The sequence below is a fragment of the Callorhinus ursinus genome, unplaced genomic scaffold, assembly GCF_003265705.2.
Source record: "Callorhinus ursinus isolate GAN/ISIS: 27379988/994484 unplaced genomic scaffold, GSC_fseal_2.0 scaffold34, whole genome shotgun sequence".
In the NCBI taxonomy this organism is placed as follows: Eukaryota; Metazoa; Chordata; class Mammalia; order Carnivora; family Otariidae; genus Callorhinus; species Callorhinus ursinus.
The window spans coordinates 15,667,776-15,686,761 of NW_027397096.1; the positions used below are offsets into that span (position 1 = coordinate 15,667,776).

Sequence of the window (18,986 nt, forward strand, 5' to 3'; positions counted from 1 at the left end):
ACAGTTCACTGTTCTGGTAATGAGACACTTCAATTGCAACACAATGCAGAGCTTACATTCAGGGGCGATATCAGGGCTTTCCTGATCGTAACTCAGACAAGCCTGTCTGGGTCCTTTTCTCTTATTATGTACCATACCATATAACATAAGTCTATAAAAACACATTAAGGCCTTTTGTAAAAATATAAAAAAAAGGTTTTATAGCTTACTGGAACATATTACCAAATTTCCAATTACTCTGTCATGTTAGAATACATTGTCCTCTAGTAAGTATCTGAATACTGATATATGTTGCATCACAATGTCATACTCTGTTTATAAATAGAGCTGGAGTGTTTTTATATTAGTGATACGGCATGTCTGCAGCAACTAAAACGACATGTTTGGATTTTAGTTCCTTGCCAGATACCCCTACTAGCCAAATGGGCCATGTTAGAAAGGTTGGCAGTTGCTATGTTAATTAGCAAGTAGTAAGTGACTCTTCCCAGTCCTAGAAGACTGTTCTTGTCATTCTGGAGAAAGCCCGTTCAAACAGGCTGTGAGGGAGAGTGTCTGATTAGAATTTGAAGTTTATAGAACATCTGATGCTTACAAGTAATGCATCCATATGCAGATCAGGATTTGCATTTGGAGCGGGAAGTTTTCCCTTGTCCCACCTTCAGGTCAGCTGACACTGTCACTTTCTCTTTCTCTTTTCTGTCCCTTCTATCCTTCATCAATAATATAGACTCTTTTTTTCTCCCTAGAATGAGATGGTTTCCCTTAGTATCTTAATCTTGCAGTATTACTAGTTTGTGTTTCTGATGTCTTTAATAAAAAAGATGTCCAAGTAAGACTGGAATAATGAAATCATCAAATGCCCATGGGACTCAGGGGCCTTAGGGATCTCTGGTGTCTGTGGTCCAGAGCCCGGTATCACCCGGTGTAGCTGTGTGCACCCACCAGAAATGGTGGTCAGGAACGGTTGGCGGGCTGGCTCTTAGTCCGCTTGTCTGCCTGATAGCAGAGCACTAGCTCCCACAGCATAGGGGACATGGCATGGGCTTGATCAGTGTAGGCTTGAGTCCTGGCTCAGCCACATGCAACAGTTGTGACCTTGGGCAAGGCAACATCTTCTCTAAATCCCAATTTCTTTATTAATAGAGGAGGAGGGCAGCATAGTGGTTAAGGACAAGGGCCATAGGATTTGGGCCTGACTTCAGGGCTTGCTGATTTTGTGATGTTGGGTTCTATGTGTGCATGTGCCTCTGTGTGAATAGTTCCCTTACCAGTAAAATGGAACTACTAATAAAAACCACCCCAGTGGGTCTGTTATGAAGATTAAATGAGTCGATCCACATAAAGTTCTTAGACTAATGCCCAGCATTATAATAAGTCTTATGTTGGCTCTGATGTTCAGAGTGATGCAGATGATGAAGATGACGGTGCTTATCCACAAGACAGGAACAGTGATGAGGGACTCGTGTGAGGATTCCGTGAGACACTGATGAAAGCCCATAACGTGCCACCTGATTCATGGTTGATCCTAGGTAAAGGGTTGTTATAAAACATGAAACATAAATATATACAAAAGAAAACTAAAGAGCCTACAATCTTACAACCCAAATATCCACTATCAAATGTTGACAGTTATGTGCAGATAGGCCTACCTGATAATAATCAAACTCACAGCTTAAATATGTGAAAAAAATTTGCATTTTGTTTTTACATAAAACTTATAAAGTAAGAATTTCTTCCACACAGTGAATTTTTTTAAACACCATTTTAGTGGTTTCGTTTTGTTCTATAATGTGGATATGTATATATCATACTTTATTTAACCACTGAATTAATATTGGATATTTGTTCTCCCTATACATGGTGTTTCACTCTATTGCTACACTGCTGTAGTGTGCATATTTGTTCATAACTGTTTGTTCTGCCTTCGTTTCCTAGATAAATAATTATGGAGTAAAAAGAAATGACTGTTCTTATTATGGCAAATTGTGTCCCACAAAGACTGTGCTCTTACAAGGAGCATATGATACCATTTTGAACTATCACATTCATGAAGGTTTTTAAAAAAATGAAAACAAATTCAGAGCTCATTATGCAGAAAAATCTATCATATGGTATATCTAGAGATGTTTCTTCTGGTTAATTAAATTTTCTGGTTAATAGAGAGCTACCAAATATACCAGACATAAATTATTAATCTTCACATAATTAGAAGAGGCTTTTGCTGGGGTTCTCAGCCATCACTACAAATGTTATATGTTATATTTGTAGCAGAGTGTAGCGGAGTGCCTGTTAGTAAGAAAGTGTTTTCTTCTGACAGAATGTCAGATAAATAAGATTTGCTATATCTCATTCCCTTATCAATTTGATGTGGGTGGGGGGGTGAGGAGGAGAGAGGAGAGCTAGAATGGGCCACTACTCCTGCTGTGTCATTCACAACATCCCCACAAAAGCCTTGGGAAAGGTAGGATTGGACTCATTCTACAGATTGAGAGAGTTTTAAGGAACTTTTGAAGGCCACGCAGCTAATCAAAGGTGTCCTGGGTATCAGATTCGGTCTTGCTGGTTCCAAATTCCCTCTCTTTTCATTCCACTGAGTTGCCTCCCAGGGGAACATTTCTGCAGAGGAATCATTCATTATGTGGCCCAGATGCTATTCTGAGGAGGTCTTGTTAGTCCCAAGCAGCGGGGAGAAGGAATGGCAATGGTATCCTGAGGATGGATGGAGGGGGAGGTTGGAGCCTGCGGCCAGGCTTGAGAGAGTTCACAGCCACCACCTACTAGAAGGCGAGGCACATGCCGGTACCGTGGTCTGAGCAGGTCCCCATCCTTTCATGTTATAAGCCGAGACTTGAACAAAATACTTTTGGCCCTGAAAAGTATCGAAACAGAGAGAATGTATGCATTAGGAACTGTACTGAATCACTTTTACTCTAGAAGCAGGTTCCTGTGTCTGATTAACTCATTGATCCATTGGGAAATCCACTAGCCATGCTTTAGCTTTCTAGCTTTTCTTATTACATTTGTGTGTAGTAATACACATCTTTGGGGTGCCTTTAGTTTCTGTGAGCTTTCTTTTCAGTTCAAAATTGGAATGTCATAATTACCTTTTTTCCTCTACCTGAGTTATACACTAATTATTAAAAGTCACAGTTCTGTAAGGTTTACCCAAATCAGCAATTTCTCACCTTTCTCCTTATTTTCCCCTCCCTGGAGGCAATCACCATCACTTTTATTAGCTGATCGACTTGCTTTTAAAATTAACAAGTTACAATGAACATCTTTTCAGTTTAGTACATCAAAGATCTGGTTCATTTTTTTAGTGGCTGCATAGTACTTCAACGTGGGCAAATAACTGTCATTTATTTAACCAGTCTCCCCGACTGGTGAACATTAAGATTGTTTCCACATTTTACGCCACAAGAAATAATGCCGTAATGAGGGGCGCCTGGGTGGCTCAGATGGTTGAGCGTCTGCCTTCGGCTCAGGTCATGATCCCGGGGTCCTGGAATCGAGCCCCGCATCGGGCTCCTGGCTCAGCGGGGAGCCTGCTTCTCCCTCTCCCTCTGCCTCTCCCCCTGCTCATGCTCTCTCTCTCTCTCTCTCTGTGTCTCAAATGAATAAATTTAAAAAAAAATCTTTAAAATAAAAAAAATAATGCTGCAATGAGTATCTCTGCTCAGCTATTAAAACTTTTACATTAATTCTTTGATTTCACTTCAATTTTAAAACCATCTTTAAAACAATGGCTTATATTCTTTAATGTCTTCTGACACTAAAAATTTAGGAGTTGTTTCTGTTTACGTATAATCTTTTCAAATGTTCTGTATAGTTTTGTATTTTTGCTTTGCTTTGAAAAGTTATTTTTTCCCCCCAGTGAACCCAAAGAGGCATTTTTGAAGCCAGCATTTGATAAAACATTGCTTGTGAAAATTGCAAAATAGCGTTTGAAGTAAAAAACAAAACAAAAACAAAAAACAAAACAAAAAAACCGCATCTTTGTAGGGCCTTTGCTAGAAATTTTAATAATGTTGGCCTTACCATATTATAAAGTTAATTTTTTTTAACATTAAAAATAGGTTTCTAGGTACTTCAAGGTTATGGCGATTCTGCAGAAGGGTCAGTCTCCTTCTAGGCTTTTATGTGATTAGGATAGTGTCTGAATTGTTCTCATTGGATGACCAAGTGGAAAAACTTAATCCCTATAAAAATTAGTTCAAATATTAGAGAAATTCTCTGTGGAGAGTTTTCCATTTTTATCACGTGATATCACTTTTTCTTTTAAGCAAAGGAAATTCCCTGGGGTTCTCTTCTGGCCCTCTTCCATCATGTGAGCTATAGGGTTGGGAATCAGTCTTCTGCGATAGCATCTCTGGGGGCCACCCACTCAGGGGTTTGTTTGCTCTGGTAATCCACAGTTTTGGCCCCGGTATAGACGTGTGATTAGGACTAAAAGTCAAGATTCTGTGGTGGTGACCCAACCACCAAGAATTCTATTAGAATAAGCTGGTTCAAACTTGAAGAGATGCAACCAAATGCAGCTTTTTAATGCTGGGTTTCAGGTTTACACTTTATAGGTAACTGTTTTAATGGACTAATCTTTTAGGAGAATGGCAACAAAAATAAAATTCTCCCTCTCTTTCGTGCATAAAAAGGTCTAAGATATTAATGATTTGAATTGGAGCAAAAAAATAACAGGTTTGACTTAAGTATACTTAAAAAATTTTTCATTAAAAATGATTTTGATGATTGTTTTGTTGCATTTTAATTATTTGAGGCGATACAGGGTTTGTTCCCGTATGAACTGATTTGCTAGCTGTTTTTATTTTTTGCATTTCATATGCTCATATGGCTTAGAGTTCTATAAATAATTAATGTTTGAGTTTAGATTGGTTAAACAAATAAGCACAGTTTGTTCCAGTTTTTCATTCACAGTTTAAATTGGTTCAGGTTACTGAGAAATGTAGTGCCACCATATATAGTTTCTTTTCTGTGAAAGCAGATTTAGACAGATTTTTTTTTTTTTTTAATCAAGGGAAAAGGATTTCTCTCAGGAAATTGTATGACTCCAGTAGATGACTGATCTCAACCGAGGCTATGGGGGTGAGGGTAGAGGAGGCTGTTATTTTTACCATCAGACAGGGAGTCAGAATTGGATCTCTCAGAGCCTTTGATCCCCCCTGCAGATTAGACTGTGATCCAGAAAGCAGCAGCTTTCAAGGCTTGCATGAGGCCAGTCTTTTTCTGATCTCTGTAGAACATGGCAGCTTACAAAGTGGTTCATGCTGTCTGCTCACTCCTTTGTGGGGTTCAGATTATGGATACCAGACATATCACACTTAACGAGTGGCAGTTGTTGCCAGAGGACTGGGTGTTGGCAGTTGCTTCCAGAGTAGGCATTTGCTACCCAAATTCCCAGTACAAACATCAGGGGCAGGGGAATGGGAAGCCTAATGGGAGGATTTGGCATTTACCGTTGTAAGTCCTGTGATTGTGCATCTCAGGGTCTGCAGGTTTTCCATGATGATTTCTCCAACCAAAGGACAAAAGTCTTTAGACATGCTCCATTCCACTGCAAGGAGAGAAAGAAAGAGACAGCACGAAATTTACTTATATATCAAGAAACATCACAGAAACTCTAGCGAAAGTGTCTCTCAAAAACGGCAAGTTTACCCTCCTTTCCCTGTATTGGCACATCTCACAGTCTTCCTTAGGATAACAAGTCAGTTTCTAAGTTCACGATTATTTTTTAAAACTAGAGAGGAAAATAAGTAATCACTGAACAGTGATTAATATCCCTTAGATATACATATGTGTATGTATCTGTGTACTTATGGATATAGACACACACATGCTCAGGCACATTATATGTAACAGTTCATTGTATGTAGAAGGTAAGTTATTAATTGCATGGTTCTCATGAAGGGTACACTAGGACATTCCATTCTGTTAGCTGCCCAAGTCTGGTTTGGGCTTCACCATGCTACTGAAAGTGCTATTTCAAGGTCCCAGGGACGTTCTCTTTCCAAACAAAGAAGCTTCCTTTCACTTCTTTCCATGTCATTGGACACCTTCTTCTTCTGGAAGCATTCTCTTCTTGTAGTGTCCCACATGCTGCCCCCTAGGCTCTCCTCCTCCTCCTCCCTGGTCTTGTCTTCCAAGCTTTTTATTCGCTTCTCTTCAGCCTGAGGATTTGGGGTTTGTGTCAGTGCCTCCCCCCATACCTGACATCCCTGAAGTTGAGTGTTTATTCACAGTTCAACCTAACACCCAAATTCTAACGCCCCATTTTACTGTGAGGCCATGTTCTTTCATAACATTTTCCCTTGGTTGAAAAAACTGTGGTCAGGAAAGATAAATTGCGCCTCATCAGTATGAAGTGTCTTTTTTTTTTTTTTAAAGATTTTATTTATTTATTTGAGAGAGAGAGAGAATGAGAGATAGCACGGGAAGGAAGAGGGTCAGAGGGAGAAGCAGACTCCCTGCCGAGCAGGGGGCCTGATGTGGGACTCGATCCCGGGACTCCAGGATCATGACCTGAGCCGAAGGCAGTTGCTTAACCAACTGATCCACCCAGGCGCCCAGTATGAAGTGTCTTAAGTGACAGTTTACCCGAGGCAGAGTTTAGGGCAATCTGATTGAAGCAGGAGCTTAAGGCACATAGAAGACAAGGCCTGCGCATCTAACCCTCATGATGACAAGCTATAGGTTTTAAGTTACGTTCCCTATGACACTTCAGTACTTCAAAATTAAGCCGAACCATCACTGAGGCCTGCTGCTTCTCTTGAGTCACACAATCCCTCTGATGTGGGTGCTGCCCCTCGGCACCTCCTCTGTATGTTCCTAGGAATCTAGCTTGTTCTCCTCATTCTATAGAAATTGCTTTCCTGAAGTTCCTGGTGCTCCGATTGTCTGCAACAGCCTCTTCCTGGGAAAGCCAGCCACTGGCCTCCCTGACGTTTTGCAGCCTTCTTTCCCCTCAGTTTTGGTTGCACCCTTTCTTCCTATCTCCTGACCCCTTTTTCTGGGCTCTCCCTGGTTCCTTCAAAATTTCCTTCTCCCTTTGCTGTGATGTTCCTGGGGGGTTTGGTTTTGGCTCTTTTCTCGCTTCACATGCTTGTCCCAGGCAGTGACCTTATTCACTCTTATGGCGCCAACGATGGCTCTCAAAACTGTAATTCTAGGTCCAGCCTCTCTCAGGACTGACTTCCTCCTGCAGATCTCCACGTGAGTGCCCGCTAGTACCTTCTCTTTGCCAAAATGGGTGTCTCCTCTTGTTTTTTCAGTTTCAGCTCACGGCACTGCCATATACTTAATCACCCAACCCCAAATCTCAGAGCATCCTTGCCTCCTCTTTTTCCCCAATTCTTCATGATCAGTTGATCACTAAACCCAGTAGGTTCTTTAAAATCTCTCCCATAAGTTTCTCTCCCCCTCACACTGAACTTATTCTAGAGCAGGACTTTATAATCATGTGCATCCATCTGCAATTGATTTTTTTTTTTTTTTGCAAGGAGGTGTAGGCTTGATTGAGTAACTGATCAACTCTCCTAATTGATTTTTCTGTTCATCTTCTTAACCTTATACACAATCTGCTCTTAATACAGCCCGAGTTATATTTAAAAAATGTAGATCTCATTATTTCATTTCTCTGCTTAAAATCTTTTCATAGTGCCCAGTTTCTTTCAAAATAAAATGAAATGTTGGGGCACCTGGGTGGCTCAGTGGGTGAAGCATCTGCCTCTGGCTCAGGTTGTGATCTCAGGGTCCTGATATCGAGCCCTGCGTTATTTTTACCATCTGTTTTGGTAAAACAGCAAGGAGTCTGTGCCTCTCTCTCCCTTTGCCCATCCCACATGCTCATTCTCTCTCTCTTTCTCAAAATAAATATCTTTAAAAAATTAAAAAACCCAAAATAAAATAAAATGAAAGGTTAACAAGGCATTCAAGGGCCTTCATAATCTGGTCCCAGCCTTACTCTACTATCCTCATCCCCTACCATGTCTCACAGCAAAGTCCTTGCTCTGTAAGTCCCTGTTACCTGGTTATTCTGTGTACTTTTCTGCCTCTGTGTCTTTTGCTGATCTTCCAACTGCTGCTTGTGAAACTCTACTAATCCATTAAGATCTAGCAAAGTTAACTCTGAATTCCTCAGGAATAATTAAATGCACCTGTTTCTGTGCTCCCAAAGCCCTTCATTCATATGAAAATAAGATTTATTACACACATATTATGCTTTATTGTATGTATCTCTCTTGTTAGATTGTGACAAATTTGAGAATAGGCGAAATACCGTTCCCTTCTTCTCTAGTACATGGATTTGTGTGCTTGGTGCATAGAATGTGCTTCCTAAATATTTTATATACAGTTTGATTATACGCATGGATACACACACACACGCCCAGAGTACACTGGTTTTTCCAACAGGAAGAGATATTTTTCTTCCTGTGAATCTTCTTCTCCAGTTCCTTGCCCTTTGAAGCTCTCAGGCATGTCGTAAAATCTAATTAGAATCAAATGATTTAAGATTATATGTTAAATCTCAAATTAGGCCTACACTTCCTTACAAATATATATTCTGAAAGACTTAATGTATATATTATATATTTATCTATGTATGCATTTTTTCCAAAATATTTTATTATGCTTATGAGCTACTTAGCTCTGAAGAAGCCACAACTCTGAAAGTCAACTTGGACTTAATTTGCATATATCTAGCTAAAGAAAAAAAAGGAAATCATTGAAGACATTATCACAAACAAAACAAAATGAAAATCAGTAGCAAATCTGCAAGTATATCTAGAAAAAGCAAGGAATACAGGAAAATTCTGGAAACAGAAATATCCCTGGTTGCCACTGAGACATGCATCAATTGACTGATGTGGAGGAGCTCCAAGCAGAAGGGTGAGAGTCAAGGTTTTCTGATTCCAGGCTAAGGATTCACGGCTGACTTCCTAAAAGAAGAGCTAGGGATTCATGGGAATACCTCCAAGGGATTAATGACAAGTTCCTCAAAAATACAGTCTTTAAAATTTAAAAGAAATGATTTATTTTTGAGTAACAACAGTTCATGTTCTATTGAAATATGTTTTTACAAAACATGTTTCAGGTGGAGAAGAGGACCTGTCTTCTTGAAAAACAAAACAAAAAACAAACAGAATAGCTTTGTAAGGAGATACGGTTCTGCTTTGGAAGTTAATAGAAAGTTTTAAGCATTTAGTCTAATTAGATCTCATAACATGAAAGAAGATTCACATGGAAGGAAAAAAATCCTCCTTGTTGGAATGGACAATCTGTTCTGGGGCAACCAGCAATCTTTTTCTTCTATGTACTTCATTGGGTTGGTGGACTCTTTCAACGTGAAGAAAGGAGCTTCTGGTCATTTAAAGAATGAGGGAGGGAAACAGAGTGAGCAGGAATCACTTTGAGAGCCCACTGGGAATTCTAAGAAGGCAACTTAGCATGGTCTCTCTGGAAAGTTATGTGTAGGTAGTTTAAAGACTTAATATTAAAGCCATGAGAAAATCACTTATAAGCCTGCTCTAAATCCCTGAAGGACTGGAGCCATGTATATGAAGTTTAAAACTGTATAAGACTTATAATTTTAAGATAAAGATCAGGGCAACTGTTTCTACTTAGGTCTGGGAAATCGAAGCAGGGTTTAATCATGCAATGGCTCATAGCAGTTGAACATTAGCAAGAAAGGTACCAGACAAAACCTAGGTGTTAGTATTTCTTAAAATTTGGCTCTGGCTCAAGCTGTGATTCACTATATTTATATCAAATAACTATGAATATTTTAAATATGACGCTTTATTATTTTAACAAATACTTCATTTTTATCTAAGCTTTAGCAAGTAGAGTCATTTGGTAAGGAAAATTCTAGCTGAACACCTCTATTTACTGGATGGTAGCTATAAAAACCACATGCTGAAAGCTGAAGAAGAAGAAGAGCTCCTGAAGGTCTAGCCTTGTCACCTGAAGTCTATAAGGTAAGGAGAAAAGTCACGGAATCAGTGCAAGAGTAGAAAATTCAGGACTGAAGTGTTTGGATGCATAAGCAGGACAAAGTCTACAGTGCAGGTACATTTCCAGCCTCATGGTGTGAGCTCTGTGAATAATATGCCCTGCTTTGGCCAGTAACTCTCTTAAGTTTTCAGGCTAGTTTCTTGAACGGTAAAGACCCTGCAGACATATTTTAAGAAAAAAGGAAAAGAAGAAGATAACAGGAGAGGAAGAAAAGGGGAGTATGTCAGAGGGGGAGACGAACCATGAGAGATGATGGACTCTGAAAAACAAACTGAGGGTTCTAGAGGGGAGGGGGGGAGGGGGATGGGTTATCCTGGTGATGGGTATTGAGAAGGGCACGTTCTGCATGGAGCACTGGGTGTTATGAACAAACAATGAATCATGGAACACTGCATCAAAAACTAATGATGTATTATATGGTGATTAACATAACAATAAAAAAATTAAAAAAAAAGACCCTGCAGAAATAAAGGCATAAAGAGATAACATTACAGGGGCGCCTGGGTGGCTCAGTCAGTTAAGCATTCGACTCTTGATTTCAGCTCAGGTCATGATCTCAGGGTCCTAGGATCGAGCCCCGTGTCGGGCTCCCGTGCTGAGCATGGAGCCTGCTTAAGATTCTCTCTCTCCCTTTCCCTCTGCCCCTCCCCACTCATGCGCTCTCTCTTTAAATAAATAAAATCCTTAAAAAAGATAACATTGCATCAGTGTCTAATTAATTTCTACTTAATTGATAAAAAACATCGAAAACCTGCTGTTATCCAGGTTCTCCTTCAAAGCCCAGAGCTGCTTTATCCTGTGCACATGTCAGGAGAAGCATACTCTAAGAGGTATACTCTTGCTTCTTGCCCACACCCCGCTCAGACCCTCCACTTTTAACCTATGTCACTTGACCTCAGACCCATCGTTTTTGCTGTTTTTTCTCTTTTGGTATGCTCTCCTCTTCCCCAAAATGATCTTCCCCTTCATTCAGACAGGAGTGGTTCAAAGTCCCTTCCTTTCCACAGCTTTCCCTGGCTTTCCGAGAGAAGCTCTTGTCAGTTTTCCCATAGTGACTTCAATAATATCCCTCACACTGCACTTGCTTTATTGTTTTGTATTCATTTTCTGAGAGATCTGCCTCCTCTGTCTTCTGTAAGTTCTTTGGGATCAGGGAGCATGCTGGATTAATACCAGTTTACAAAGCACCTGTCTTGGCACGTAGCACGGCATAGGTGGCTCAGTAACTGGTGCGTGAATTGATTACTTGATTCTTGACTTTGGAATGCTTCATGTCTAAGGTAGACAGAAATCTGACACTGGTACATAAAGAATAAGAAAACAGTGTCAGAATAGAAAAAAAGACAATCAGAAAGAGAACAGAAGTTGCTTGAGCTGCCCAGTAAGTGGTTGAGATGGAGATTAATTCCTGGTCTCCAGATTCCCAGCGTCCCAGACTCTTCACTTGTCCATACTGCTGCTCAGGAACCAAAAAAATAAAAGTTTATTTCCTGTTCCCTATCAGCACTTCAATGGAACCAAAACGGCATTCTTACTGGCCACACTCACCCCGGCGCCTTAGCTAATGAACGGAATTTGGCTAGACTACCCAGCCCAGCACCAGAGCATTATGAAATCCTCCCCGATCCATCTAATTGTGTAGTTTCTAACCTTTGAGGCCAACCATAGCACAAGAGGAAGAAAGAGGGAGTGAGGGACATGCCGAGAAACCCAGAAAGAGATCAAATACAGTCATTTCTAGAGATGAGAAGATGTGTCTTGCTGAAGCTTGAACCCGCTCAACACTTGTGGGTTTTAAATTGGGAACTGACGTGAAAACTCTGGATCTGGGAATTCTGTTTAGCTCTGGCAAAATACGAGGTTGGAGCTGCTTGCATTTTTTATTTTAAATTCCCTTGATAGTCCTAGGAGCAGGGGCATGCATTACTTTCAAACAAGAATCTTTATTGTTTGCATAGCACACAGTCTTCCAGTTAATTAGAAAAACATTTTTTTTCCCCAAATTAAATTTCCCTAGAAAAACAATGATTTAAATTAAGGGCAAAAGGCTTTTTTTTTTTTTTTTTTGACACTAGTAAAGCCTTCCTGCACCCACTACTTCTAGAAGATTAAAAGCAAAGTTGGAATCAGAGAGCTTATATTCATTTATTTATGGTCAGATTTTGTAACCACAAAAATAACACATCCCTATACGTTGTGTACTGTCATAGTTTTGCCTGCTGTATGACAGAGTGATGCACAGATACTGACCAGAAGCAGGGCTGTCTAAAATTCAGGATTTTAGGGGCGCCTGGGTGGCTCAGTTGGTTAAGCGACTGCCTTCGGCTCAGGTCATGATCCTGGAGTCCCGGGATCGAGTCCCACATCGGGCTTCCTGCTCAGCGGGGAGTCTGCTTCTCCCTCTGCCCCTCCCCCCCTCATGTGCGCTCTCTCTCTCTCTCTCTTTCTCTCTCTCAAATAAATAAAATCTTTAAAAAAAATAAAATTCAGGGTTTTGAAAAGTATGTAAGTACTACAAGTAACCACGGTCTGATCTATTTGCATTTTTATTTCCCTTCCATTATGGCTCGTATCTAAATTTATTCTTTCTCTTGATCCCCTTGGCTTTCTAAATGAAAGGTGTTATCATTTGTATGATTCTTACTATTATTAATAGTTTTTACTCTCTTTCCAAGCCGAGCATGAAATGTTTGTTGAATGAATCCCAGTTTTCCAGGGGCCCAGGTGCTGCCAGCCGTCACCTTTTCTCAGAGCTTCACCTCTCATTTACTTCTCTGGACACTTAACTCCGGGCGCCTCCAAACAAAACTGCCTTCAGTAATTCTGCAGTTTTGGGCTCAGAATGTCTGACTCATTGGCACCATTAGGATTACTGGAAGCAGAAGTAACCCCCAAGCCCCAGCTCATACAGAAATCACTTTTCTCTTTACATTTATAGGATATCTTTTCTCGGTAGATCCACCTCCTGGTTTTCCTGGAACGGTAAACTAAGAGTTGGGAAGGTCACGGATTTATGACAAAGTACAGAGTGCAAAATCCACTCATCATGGCACATCGAAGACGAGGTAGTGTGATAGGGTGGCTCTGAGAGGCGGCACAGATAGGGAGACGGAGCATGTCAGGGCTTGGCCCTCAACCATGTTTGAACGGGATAAATGCAGCAGGATGCTGGGGTTGACCCAAATACCTTGCAAGAACGGACTGTTAAAATTTCAGGAATTTTGCAAGCTAGTGTTTAAGCACAGCCATCATGAGAAATTAAATTATATGAATTCAAAGTTAAATAAATTATATTAAAGACAAAGAGTAAATATTTAAAACTCATTGCTCCCTATTTCACTGCATTTTGCTATGATTTATGCTCTCAAGGTTATTGATATCTGCGGTATCTGAATAGTGGAAATAATACATAATTGGTGCACCAGTGCACATCTCTTCCCAGTCATTTCAGTGACATTACATTGTTAGCTTGAAATTGGCCAAGGTTGGAATATTTACACCATAAAAATCAGAAATCAGGTCTTGATTTTTTTTTTAAATTTTGTGAACTGTGTAGGTCAGGTATTGGCAAATTATAGTTCCATGAGCTCTAAATCCAGCCTAAGTCTGGTTTTGTATGGCCCAGGAACTGAGGATGGTTTTAGTTTTTACATTTCTAAAGGACTGTGAAACACACCCAGAAGAATATGTGGCAGAGACCGTATGTGGCTCACAAAGCCTAATATATTTCCCCTCTGGCCCTTAACAGGAGAAATGTGCTCATCACTAGTCCAGACTTAAGAAAGTGATCAAGAAAATGTCAGTAATGCAGGTTAAAAGTTTCTCTGGCTGTTTCATCGTGAATAGCACAAAAAAACCTGAGGAAATATTCTTCCAGTACTCAAAAATTATTGCTTGATTGGACAAAGCAGTTGCTTTATGCCATTCATGAGTGAGTGAAGTTCCACCATTAGCCTTTGTTGTTTCTCCTTGTTTTACTTTCTTAAAGTAAATGAAAACATCCACCAGCACTTAAATGGCAACTATACTCACCCACTAACTGCAGCTACAGGTTAGCTTACAGATTCAAGAGTTTGATAAAAATAAATGGAAACATTTTGGGTGAATCAACAGGTTGTAAGAAACTTACAAAAAAGAGTATTGTGTATTTTATTATGATTTGAAAATTGTGTGCTACATATCCTCTCAGTAAAAGTTATAATAGTCTTAGGTGTAAGCATACACACATGCACATGCATGCACACGCACACACACACCCCCACCCCCCCACTGAGAGCCAGTTGTTAAACATTTACCATCATACCGCTGAATGCGTGCTAGGTGATTGCTCAGAAAGACTCTAAGGGTGGATGTATCCTGACCAGCAGGATATAGTGTTGGGGGCAGCAGATGTCTTAGGCATAATTTAGGTAACATTCTGTTACCAGGAGGCAAGAATGAGGTACAAAACCCCTTAAGGAGGCAGGAGCGGCACAGCGAGGGACTCTGGGGCAGAAGTTCAGTTACCACACAGTCACCATCTGGGAGGCCTGCCTGGTGGCCAGGCCCCAGGCCATGGGCAGTGCAGTACCCAGGCTTCCTGCATCAGTTCTTCTGGCCCAAGCCAGGGCTGGCCCACAAACTGGCATAGCACACAGCAAGTGGCATGGGCATCCATGGCCTTGACTGCAACCAGGATGGCAAAGTCACGGGCTGCCCAGCAGAAACCTGCATGTTGACGGCAGGTAGAACAGGACAGATCAGTCCAGTACTTCCAATGGTGTGAAAGAGCTCCATTCCTAAACCAGATTATTTGGGCTTCATTATTAGTATATTCTTTATTATGTTTTATTATTATACATTAATACTGTATTTTATTTCGTGATTCGCTGGGCTCTGTGTATGGGTGCTTTTGAGACACTGTGGACTGAAAATGGGCACACAGGTCATTAATTCACAGACTTTTGACTTTTCCTTTCTCCCTGAAACACTGCCATATCCTTAAGTTATAGGATGTCCAGATAGATTTCACTTGTTTGAGACTCCTTTTTAATAGAAAATGTCCAGATAATAAATTTTTCTTCATTAAAGAAGTATAAGCTTTTTGGGGGGAGGAGCAAGATGGCGGAGGAGTAGGAGACCTAAATTTCATTTGGTCCCAGGAACTCAGCTAGATAGGGATCAAACCATTCTGAACACCTACGAACTCAACAGGAGATCGAAGAGGAGAGTAGCAACAACTCTCTGAACAGAAAAGCCACCACTTTCTGGAAGGTAGGACGTGCGGAGAAGTGAATCCGAGGCAATATTCGGGAGGATAGATGGCGGGGGAGGGGCCCTCCGTCGGCCCTTCTGGCAAGTGCTAGAGCCGCGGAGCACAAAATTGGAACTGTTAGAAGTCGGCTCCACTGAGGGACGTCGCTCCAGTGGCTAAGTGGGGGGTGGAAACCTCGTGGGACAGTGTGGTCTCAGGACCCTCGGGGTCACAGAAAGACCGGGGGTGCCTGAGTGCGGCAGAGCTCCCAGGTATCGGAGCGGGGAAGCTGGCTGCAGAGACGGAGCCGAGGCGCGGGCTCTCAGCTCGGGGTTGCCATAAACTGTGATCGGTGACAGTCGGGCCACTGCTCCTGCAGCAGGGACCCAACAAGTGGCAGAGCTGGGGAGACTCCCCTTCCTCCCCCGGGAGGAGCGGAGTGGGAGCGCACCGCAGGGATCTGCTGGGTTTGGAGACTCCACACGGGGTCGGGTGCCAGAGATAGAAATGTATGGGCCGGGTGAGCACAGAGTGTGGCCGGAGATCGGGGAGACGGGAGTGATTGACTGCTTTTCTCTGGGGGCGCACTGAGGAGCGGGGCCCCGAGTTCTCAGCTCCTCCGGGCGGAGATTGGGAGGCCGCCATCTCACTCTTGTCCTCCAAAGCTGTACCAAGAGCTTGCAGGGAACAAAAGCTCCCGAGAACAAACCTGAGCAGATTACTTAGCCCGGACACACAAGGGCAGGGCACTTCAGCCTCCGGCAAAGACATTTGGGAACCACAGCAACAGGCCGTTTCCCCAGAAGATCAGCACGAACAGCCCGCCAAGACCAGGTTTACTGATCAATGAGAACGGCAGAACTCCAGTGCTAGGGGAATACAGCACATGGAATTCATGGCTTTTTCCCCATGATTCTTTAGTCTTTCAAAATTAATTTTTTTAATTTTTTTGAATTTTTCTTTTTCCTTTTTTCAACCAACATATTATCAATCCATTTTTTAAAAAAATCTTTTTTATTTTTCTTTTGTAGAGTCATATTCTGTCCCTTCATAGTAGTTATCCTTATTTTTGGTATATATATATATATATATAAGTTCTCTCTTTAAAATTTTGGGATAGTTTCTTCTAACAGACCAAAATATACCCTAAATCTCTAGTGTATGGCTTTGTTCTAGTCTCCTCCCTGATCACATTCTCTCCTGTTTTTTTTTTTAAATCCTCTTCTTTCTTTTTTCAAACAACTTCTTATCAATTCCTTTTATAAAATCTTTTATAATTTTCATCTTTACAATCATATTCCATCCCTTCATCGTATTTACCCTTATTTTTATACATATATGTTTTCTTTATTTAAAATTTTGGGAGGCACTTTCTTCTAACAGACCAAAATATGCCCAAAATCTAGTGTGTGGCACTGATGTATGTACCAGCCTAATCATATTTGATCATATTCTGTTTTTTTGTTTATCTTTTTCTTTTTCTTTCTTTCTTTCCTTTTCTTTTCCCTGGTTTCAGGTTTCTTCTGATTTGTTTAGTGTATATTTTTCTGGGGTCGTTGTTACCCTATTAGCATTTTGTTCTCTCATTCATCTGTTTTCCTCTGGACAAAATGACAAGATGGAAAAAATCACCTCAACAAAAAGAACAAGAGGCAATACCAACTGCCAGGGACCTAATCAATACAGACATTAGTAAGATGTCAGAACTAGAGCTCAGAATGATGATTTTAAAGATACTAGCCGGGATTGAAAAAAGCATGGAAGATATTACAGAAACCCTTTCTGGAGAAATAAAAGAACTAAAATCTAACCAAGTCGAAATAAAAAAAGCTATTAATGAGGTGCAATAAAAAATGGAGGCTCTAACTGCTAGGATAAATGAGGCAGAAGAGAGAATTAGTGATACAGAAGACCAAATGATGGAAAATAAAGAAGCTGAGAAAGAGATAAACAACTACTGGATCACGAGGGCAGAATTCGAGAGATAGCGATACCATAAGATGAAACAACATTAGAATAATTGGGATCCCAGAAGAAGAAGAAAGAGAGAGAGGGGCAGAAGGTATATTGGAGCAAATTATAGCAGAGAACTTCTCTAATTTGGGGAAGGAAACAGGCATCAAAATCCGGGAGGCACAGAGAACCCCTCTCAAAATCAGTAAAAATAGGTCAACACCCTGACATCTAATAGTAAAACTTACGAGTCTCAGAGACAAAGAGAAAATTCTGAAAGTAGCTCGGGAGAAGAGATCTGTAACCTACAATGGTAGAAACATTAGATTGGAAACAGACCTATCCACAGAGACCTGGCAGGCCAGAAAGGACTGGCATGATATATTCAGAGCACTAAACGAGAAAAATATGCAGCCAAGAATACTATATCCAGCTAGGCTGTCATTGAAAATAGAAGGAGAGATAAAAAGCTTCCAGGACAAACAAAAACCAAAGGAATTTGCAAACACAAAACCAGCCCTCCAAGAAATATTGAAAAGGGTTCTCTAAGCAAAGAGAGAGCCTAAAAGTAACATAGACCAGAAAGGAACACAGATAATATACAGTAACAGCTTACAGGCAATACAATGGCACTAAATTCATATCTTTCAATAGTTACCCTGAATGCAAATGGGCTAAATGCCCCAATCAAAAGACACAGGCTATCAGATTGGATAAAAAAACAAGACCCATCGATATGCTGTCTGCAAGAGACTCATTTTAGACCCAAAGACACCCCCAGATTGAAAGTGAGGGGGTGGAAAACCATTTACCATGCTAATGGACACCAAAAGAAAGCTGGGGTGGCAATCCTTAGATCAGACGAATTAGATTTTAAACCAAAGACTGTAATAAGAGATGAGGAAGGACACTATATCCTACCTAAAGGGTCTATCCAACAGGAAGATCTAACAATTGTAAATATCTATGCCCCTAACATGGGATCAGCCAATTATATAAGCTAATTAATAACAAAAGCAAAGAAACACATAGACAACAATACAATAATAGTAGGGGACTTTAACATCCCCCTGACTGAAATGGACAGATCATCTAAGCAAAAGATCAACAAGGAAATAAAGACTTTAAATGACACACTGGACCAAATGGACTTCACAGATATATTCAGAACATGCCATCCCAAAGCAACAGAATACACATTCTTCTCTAGTGCCCATGGAACATTCTCCAGAATAGATCACATCCTAGGTCATAAATCAGGTCTCAACCAGTACCAAAAGACTGGGATCATTCCTATATTTTCAGACCACAATGCTTTGAAAGTAGAACTCAATAACAAGAGGAAAGTCGGAAAGAACTCAAATACATGAGCATCCTACTAAAGAATGAATGGGTCAACCAGGAAATTGAAGAAGAATTAAAAAAATCATGGAAACTAATGAAAATGAAAACAAAACTGTTCAAAATCTTTGGGATGCAGCAAAGGCAGTCCTAAGAGGAAAGTATATAGCAGTACAAGCCTTTCTCAAGAAACAGGAGGTCTCAAATACACAACCTAACCCTACACCTAAAGGAGCTGGAGAGAGAACAGCAAATAAAGCCTAAACCCAGCAGGAGAAGAGAAATAATCAAGATCACAGCAGAAATCAATGAAATAGAAACCAAGAGAACAGTAGAACAGATCAATGAAAGTAGGAGCTATTTTTTTGAAAGAATAAGATTGATAAACCCCTGGCCAGACTTATCAAAAAGAAAAGAGAAATGACCGAAATAA

General features: G+C 40.7%; 1 protein-coding gene and 1 long non-coding RNA gene across 2 annotated transcripts in view; one reads left to right on the plus strand and one right to left on the minus strand.

Annotated features, from left to right (window-relative positions):
* The window catches only part of ANKFN1 (ankyrin repeat and fibronectin type III domain containing 1), a 322,582-nt gene that overhangs the window by 68,729 nt on the left and 234,867 nt on the right, over nucleotides 1-18,986 (minus strand). The window contains exons 8-9 of the mRNA XM_025851318.2: nucleotides 5,472-5,569; nucleotides 2,779-2,869 (exon numbers count right to left, since the gene is read on the minus strand). Of these exons, the coding sequence (XP_025707103.2) occupies nucleotides 2,779-2,869; nucleotides 5,472-5,569 (189 nt within the window). The remainder of the gene's footprint in view (nucleotides 1-2,778; nucleotides 2,870-5,471; nucleotides 5,570-18,986) is intronic.
* The window catches only part of LOC141370424 (uncharacterized), a 109,423-nt gene that overhangs the window by 66,177 nt on the left and 24,260 nt on the right, over nucleotides 1-18,986 (plus strand). The gene's annotated exons all lie outside the window — the stretch shown is intronic.